At 46.3% G+C, this 7,512-nt stretch overlaps 1 protein-coding gene across 1 annotated transcript; it reads right to left on the reverse strand.

The window, feature by feature from the left end:
- Nucleotides 1–4,363: 4,363 nt before the first annotated feature.
- Nucleotides 4,364–6,703, reverse strand: LOC148020424 (protein JINGUBANG-like). Its single transcript, XM_087700724.1, has one exon. The coding sequence runs from the start codon at nt 6,383–6,385 to the stop codon at nt 4,955–4,957; it is 1,431 nt and encodes a 476-aa protein (XP_087556850.1). The 5' UTR covers nt 6,386–6,703; the 3' UTR covers nt 4,364–4,954.
- Nucleotides 6,704–7,512: the final 809 nt, after the last annotated feature.

Genomic DNA, 7,512 nt, shown 5'->3' on the forward strand with positions numbered 1-7,512 from the left:
TCTCTCTTCCCTGTTCTTCTTAGACTCTCTTTCGGCTTTTTGCAAGTCTATTTTTCATTTTTCATGCTTTTCTCCTCAGCCTTCTCTTGTGAGTCCTGCTTTGGTTTTTTGAGTTTTTTCTAGCTACTTTACATTTCTCGTTCTTCTTCCTCATCCTCACTCATTGTCCTTTCAATGGAGTGTGGCTATTATTCATGGTGAGGAGGTGACCTCTTTGGTGTTTCTCCAACTTCTTCTTTACCCTGTCCTTCCCCTAGTGCTTCCCTTATTATAGCTGCCAAGACCACACCAAAGCCGATGGTAGAGGCTTTTGAGGATGACGCTTTTCTTTTTGCTTTAGTGGCAGGGGACTCTCCTCTTGCTTGTCTCACGCTTTTGTTGAAGACTCAATTGTATTTCGCACGAAGCCATTTAGGTTCACTTTGTCAAAGGATCTTGCTGCAATGCTCTTCAACATTAGGCACGTTGATTCGTCTCATTATTTAGTGTTGTATCTATGGCTAGAGAACAATGCATGCATCATTTTGGCCTGCTGTTGGATCTCGGAGTTGGGGATGTCTACCAAGTTGATGCCATCATTTGTGTGGACCATTACCTTGTTCATTCCTAGCATGGCATACACATCTCTCTTTGGTCGCCTTTCCACCTTATTGGCTAGGCCTAATGCTTTTTCCACCAACTCTAGAGTCAACTCTCAATCTAGACTCGGCATGTTTCTTCTTCTTCTCACACAGTGACAGTGCCACGGTTTCTACCAAAGGTCTAGAGGAACTCCGCACACTTCTCATAGTCTCCAAGTTCAAGACGAACTTGAATTGGTTAAAGGCCCTTGTTTCCATGGAAAGGCTATATTTTGCCTGCTCCTCTTCAAAAAATGGCAACTTGCTGGCTTTCTCTTGGCCTGCCATGCTGGGTACCTGTCATGAAGCCATGTTCACCATTAGTGCTTTTCATAATAATTATTTGCAAAAAAAAAAATCACATGCTTGTGGAATTGAAATGCTAAATTATAGCATTAAACTTCTCCCTCAAACAGTCCATACATCCCAAATTCTGTGACTCTTATTCTTAATCATTAACTGGATTTGATTTATTTCCATTTGCTTTTGAGTTTCGTTCTTGTTTCCACCTTACCCCCTCCGTTGGTGGAAAGAAGAAGAATTATTCCTAGGATTATGGTTAAGGGGTTAAGAGCATTCTGCGCATGGTTACTATGTTTACTTTTGCATGAGCCAAGGAAGATCGATATAATAACCTTGACTTTTGAGAAGTCAGTGGCAATGCCATTCTTGGACACCACTTGCCCTAGGATGCATCCATACTTTACCCCCAAAACTGGCACATTAAGGGGTTCAATGAGAGATGATATAATCTATATCGTTCAAAAACAGAGTTTTTCTAAGTGTTCCTTCTAGTTGAAGTGAACACACAATTCGTCAACGAAGACATCTAACTCCTTCCTAAGCATGTCTTTGAATATTGTACACATGAGCCTCTGAAAAGTAGTAGGTGTACACTTGAGCCTAATTGTATCTTAAACCTTCTACTTTTCAGAGGCTCATGTGTACACTTGCACCTGAAAGTGTATCCTAATGAAAGTACACATGAAAGTACACCTAAAAAGTAGTAGGATACAATCAGATACAAGTGTACCCTCTGAAAAGTAGTAGTTGTACACATGAGCCTCTGAATATTATACACATGAGCCTCTTTGCCTACCATTCTCTCGAGCATGTGTTCATTGTATGGCAATGGATAATTGTCTCTCTTGGTAGTAGTGTTTACCTTCTTGTAGTTGACACACACTCTGATCTTTCCATTCTTCTTCAGTACGATCATGATGGGTGAGACACCTAGTCTGTGTGCTCAATCTCTGAAATGAATCCTACCCTTAGCAGTTTGTCAATATGAGCATGCTTGGGATTCATAGGGTATGGTCGATGCTTGTTGACCAGCGTTGCATTGAGGGTCATGGGGATATTATGAGTTATGACACTTGGATCTACCCCTTTTAGCTCATTGAGAGACCAAGCAAAGACGTCCATGTACTCTTGCAAGAGAGCAATGCGGCTTGCTTTCTCTTCCTTGGTCAAGTCATTGGCAATAAAGATAGATCGCGGTGCCTTCCCTTTCTTGGCCAGATCAGCCTCCTTGACCTTGGTTTGTCCTTCTATTGGTTCACTTGCTTGTCCTTGTCATTTGGCTCCTTGTAAGATCACTACCCTATCACCTTTCTTAAACTTAATAAAATGCTTTGGTAGGTCTTGATGTTGCCTTTGCTCCTCAGCCTGCATAACTCTAAGCTGCTTGTATCGCTCTTCCTTCCTCCTTAGGTGCCTCAGGTTGACTAGCAAGTCCCCTCTAGTGTGTCTGGTCTTAGGCAGTTGTGGCACCTCAATTGCACTATCTGAACTTATGAACTTATCTTCGACTCAAAGTCAAATTCTCCATCTTTGCTAGAAGAGGAAGTCTCACCTACCGGTCATTTCGGATGGTGACTTTGTCCTTAGCACTGGTGAAGCACTTGGCTGGGCTATGCATACTTGTTCATGGTCAATTGCACTTATGTGCTCTAGCCAGGCTCGATTACAATCCATGCGCATGACTCCTCTCTCAATTCTGAAGGCACTTTTTCCATGCGGATTGGAGTCAGCTTGAATTTGCTCTATCATCCTTCCTTCAGTGTCATACTCCACCATGTCCTCCTCTCCTTCGCTCACTACAAGGATATAGGGGAATAGCAACGGGCAGTTCCAATGCATATTAGCAGTGTCGCTATTTGTGTTGCAAATTGTGACACAAAAAGCAATGCAAATAGCGACGACACTCAAACAAAAAAATGGGCCGAAACCCGAGCATGGCATCTTGCCACAAAGAGCGACTGCTTGTTCATAGTCAATTGCACTTATGTGCTCTAGCCAGGCTCGATTACAATCCATGCGCATGACTCCTCTCTCAATTCTGAAGGCACTTTTTCCATGCGGATTGGAGTCAGCTTGAATTTGCTCTATCATCCTTCCCTCAGTGTCATACTCCACCATGTCCTCCTCTCCTTCGCTCACTACAAGGATATAGGGGAATAGCAACGGGCATAGCAGTGTCGCTATTTGTGTTGCAAATTGTGACACAAAAAGCAATGCAAATAGCGACGACACTCAAACAAAAAAATGGGCCGAAACCCGAGCATGGCATCTTGCCGCAAAGAGCGAAAGAGAGAGCGAAATAGATCATGTTTGGGAGGGAGACGGAGAGAAAAAGAGAGAAGGGAGCAAGACACTAACTTGGAAACATTTCTCCTATTTGTGATTATTGTGATGGCATTGGTGGGCCTACTTCTGTTCCTAAAATAGCCTTTCCAAGTTACACACAAGCAATTCAAAGCATCTTGCTTCTACTCATGATTATGCCATGCTTACTCTCGTCCAGCCCTACTTCCAGGTGGTTAAGCCCATGAATGGTTGAATTCTTATAATGACACTCACTAAAATGGAACTTCTATGGCAGCAATTACCTCTCCACTAGGTTCAAGCCATGGCATTCACACTTATAATGACATATATCTCTTGGATCTTTGAATAATGGCAACATCTTCTTATGTGTACACATCGAATTTATCCCGTACCTCTTCATCAAAATCCTCTCTTTTTAATGTTCTCCTCGCACCCATCGAGAACAACCTTCAAGTTGCAACCCTTTTCTATTGTCTCACTTGAAGGGGGGGAAATGAAGCTGATCAAATTCGACCTTAACAACGATTTCATCAATCTAGTTGCCTTGATTTACATCCTTGAATCAAAATGAAGATACTTGTTCATTATTCAATTTTCATTTGATAATGGCTCATGTAAAAATCTATAGTTCATTTATAAAACTATAGATCTTTTGTTTAACATCTCTACCACTTCCCAGACAAAAAAAAGAGCGCACTAATTCCAGCTTCAGATAGTCACAAAGAGGACTTGCACTTGTACCGCTAAATGCGCTATGCAAGATCATCACATCTTCTCTCGCCAATTTTGGTTGAGGGCGGGTGTTGGTGTGAAGCAACTTGCAATAACCAACCAACAAGCTGCACAAGCACTAGCACTCTGCCTTCCTTGAGATTGACACGACAATGCCTGAAAGTCTTGAGTCACTAGCATAGCAAGTCGTCTTAGCATAAGCTCTCATTTCCTTGGGGATCCGCCAATTGGTGCATGAGATAATGTCTCTTCCATGGCTAGCCTATATCATAGAGAAAGAGAGAGAGCGTGTAGCTTGGACAGTCTTTAATGCACAGTTCGTGAGAGAGAGAAGAGAGGAAGACACTGTGGATTGGTCAATTATCATAGAATATAGAATACAAAGATGTAGATAGGCATAGATATAAATGTAAATCTTCTTTACTGGAGCGTGTATACATGTCGTTGCGTTGGTAGGTGGTGACCGGGGGGTGTACACATACAGCCTTCCCATGCATAAGGACAAACAAGTTATCGTGATTCATCAACCTTCAAAAGAAGGTTTGTGCACATAAAATAAATAATTGTAAGGTATCAAAATTTAGGATTTGCCTCTGCCGTATTCCAAGAGATTTGATTTGCTAGCTCGTCTACAGTGCGATGTGATGCAGTACTAGCTGCTGGGATGCGATTCTATCCCCTAGTTGGCGTACAGTAGAATGTGCTTCTTTAGACAGAAAAAACACTCGCGAGTGTAGTGCGTAGCTGTACAGCACAATGTGCTTCTTTGACAGGAGTTGTGTGTTTGGTGAAGGCGTCAACGACCAGCATAGCCAAAAATAGGCAATTGATTCGTGCCTCTCTGTGACCTAGCTAATTGTCAACTTCTACTCCCCGAGGAATGGGCAGACAATGACGCTGGGCTGCATCGGCCGCTTGCAAACCTGCTCGTGGATGCATGCTAACACCCGTGGAAAGAGGAGAGCCGCTGGCACTGTAGGTTAATTTTGCGGTTACATTAACGAGCCAGCTAAATTAGGAGAGGATGAACATCCTTGCATCAACTCGCGCGATAGCCACCACACCTTGATGCTCTTGTCGGAGCTGCCAGTGTAAGCCACGCAGCCTCCCACGAGCTGATCCTCCGCCACACAAATGGACTTCACAGGCCCTCGATGCCCCTTCAACACTGCCACGCAGCACCATCTCATCTCTGAACATCCCTCCGCACATGAATCCATCCTCCTCCACACCCGCACAGTCTTGTCCGCAGACCCGCTCAGGAGCAGGTCACCCCGCGTGCGGTACAGACACAGGATGGGGAGGCGATGCCCTTTGAGCTTGCAAGCCAAGCGCAAATGCTTGTCATCGTCAGCATCTTTGTTACTGATTCTCCACACGGCAATGGCACCATCGGAGCCTCCGGAGTAGAGGAAATCCCCGGCGGGGCTGATGGCGAGGGCGTTGACGGAGGAGGCGGCCTGGGAGGAATGGGGTTGGGTAGCCACAAGGGTGTGTTTGCGGCAGGCAGATGATCTGGACCAGGCTTTGATGAGGCCGTCGGAGGAGGCGGTGTAGAGGAAGGCGGAGGAGGGGGAGGTGGCGAGGGCGTTGACGGCGTCGCGGTGGGCGGCGATGGACTCCACGCATCTCATGTCGGACAGGCGCCACACCTTCACAGTCCTGTCCCAGGACGCCGAGAATAGGAAGCGCTCCTGCCGATTCTTCATCATCTTCTTCTTCTTACTAGTCTCACTGCTGGTAATTATACCGGGATCAGAGCTGATGGCTAGGGCGGTGATAACGTCGGCGTGCTGGATCCAGAGCTTCCTGTGGTGGCGGCGCACCTGCACATAGTTGCTCTGCGACAGAGAGCGCAGGAGGCGATCCCTCCCCGTGGGTAGGCTCGCCACGTGTCGCATGGAACTGCCGTCCAGCTGTGATCGCCGCCTCCATACGTGGATTCGGTGGTCCTGCCCCCCCGCCGCGAACACCCAGTCGCCCACCACCAGCAGCGCCCGCGCCCACTCTCCTTCCACCATTCGCCGCTCGCCGCATGGCGCCAGATCGAGCTGCCTCCACACGCGAACGCCCTCAGCACCGCTGGCCGTGTATAGATACTCCCCTGCAGCTTCCATGGCCGAGACCAGGCCCACGTGCCCTGCAGTCACCGTGCTCACACACTTGTGCTGCATCACCATCTCATGATGACGTTGCCCCGCGACAGGGTATTCCTCCTCCGAGAAGGTGCATTCACTGCTGCTGCCAAAGGACGAGAAGCTGGAAGAAGGCGAAGACGCGGTGCTCGACAGCAGCTGGAAGACCTCAGAGAGGCTGTCCAAGGTGCTGCTACGAGAGCTGGAGGCCTGGCAGCCATCGCCGAAGCTGCTGGAGGGGCTGGAGCTGACCGTGTCAGATTCTACTCCTTCCTTAGAGAAGACCATGATGACGGTTCGAACTCGTGTGCAAGGTACCTTCTTGCTGGATGAGCGCGGGAATGGAGAAGGCCGGGCAGCTAGAGTAGAGGATGAGGCGCAAGCAAGCAATCAAGCATTTCAGGATTGATGATGTGAGTTGAAAAGAGTGAGGGTTGATGTGATGACAGTAAGAGTGCGATGACAGAAGTTTATATGGGAGTCGGAGGAGTCGAGGTTCGGATTGTGGGGAGAAGGGGACGCGTATGATGGATCGGATTGTGCAGTCCCCACCCAGAAGATCAAAAGAATGAGTAGGTGCCACCTTGAACTGTGCCTTTCCTGGCACCTGGGTGGCTTATGATGTTGATTAAATAAAGTGGTACTACGCCTTCTTCCTTGCCGTTGGGGACCTTGTATCCCATTCCTTACCGTTTGTCCCAACAGTCACCCCCTTTATTAAAAAAACCAGAAATTGCTTCAATTTTATATTATTGCCAAGGGCTCGGTCACGCATCTCCAGCTTAGAGACAGCTCTTGTGACTTGTACCACACCAACACTGAAGATAGGGAAGAGTTGGAAAAGACATTGGCATGGCTTTGAGACCCCTTCACATATTGTTGAGGAAACTAGGGAAAAACAAACTAGTACATCAAAGGAAACTAACCATCCAATAGGTAGCAACAATCAGAATGAGGAGGATGACCACCGAGAAAACCAACACACAAGAACGAACAAATCAAAACTAGTCTCCACGGCAATGGTATAGTACGTATACAGCCTAAAGGCTAAAGTTTGAGGACTAAAAGATAAGGTCATAGAACTTACGTTTTTCCTCTTCAACTCTCATAATTCTAGAAATTGACCCATATTCTACATTATTTGGAGTGACAATATTTTTCTCATAAGTTAGCTTCATTTTTTTGACACCTCTAGAAGGAATAACATGGATATTATCCACTCCATAGCATCCATCCCAACACTCCAAGCATTCACTATTGCATCAGTTGCTTCAAAATGCTTCACCATTATCAATTACCAAGGCCTAGCTACCAGTATGTCTAGCAACCTTCTGCCTTTCAAAACGAGTCGCTTAGAAAGGGCATCAACAATCCATGATCTCACCAAAATTGCCCAAGGCTTGTTAGGCTCAAAC

The sequence above is a fragment of the Lygodium microphyllum genome, chromosome 19 (assembly GCF_053477565.2).
Source record: "Lygodium microphyllum isolate KBCC chromosome 19, Lygodium_microphyllum_v1.1.10, whole genome shotgun sequence".
Taxonomy (NCBI): domain Eukaryota; kingdom Viridiplantae; phylum Streptophyta; class Polypodiopsida; order Schizaeales; family Lygodiaceae; genus Lygodium; species Lygodium microphyllum.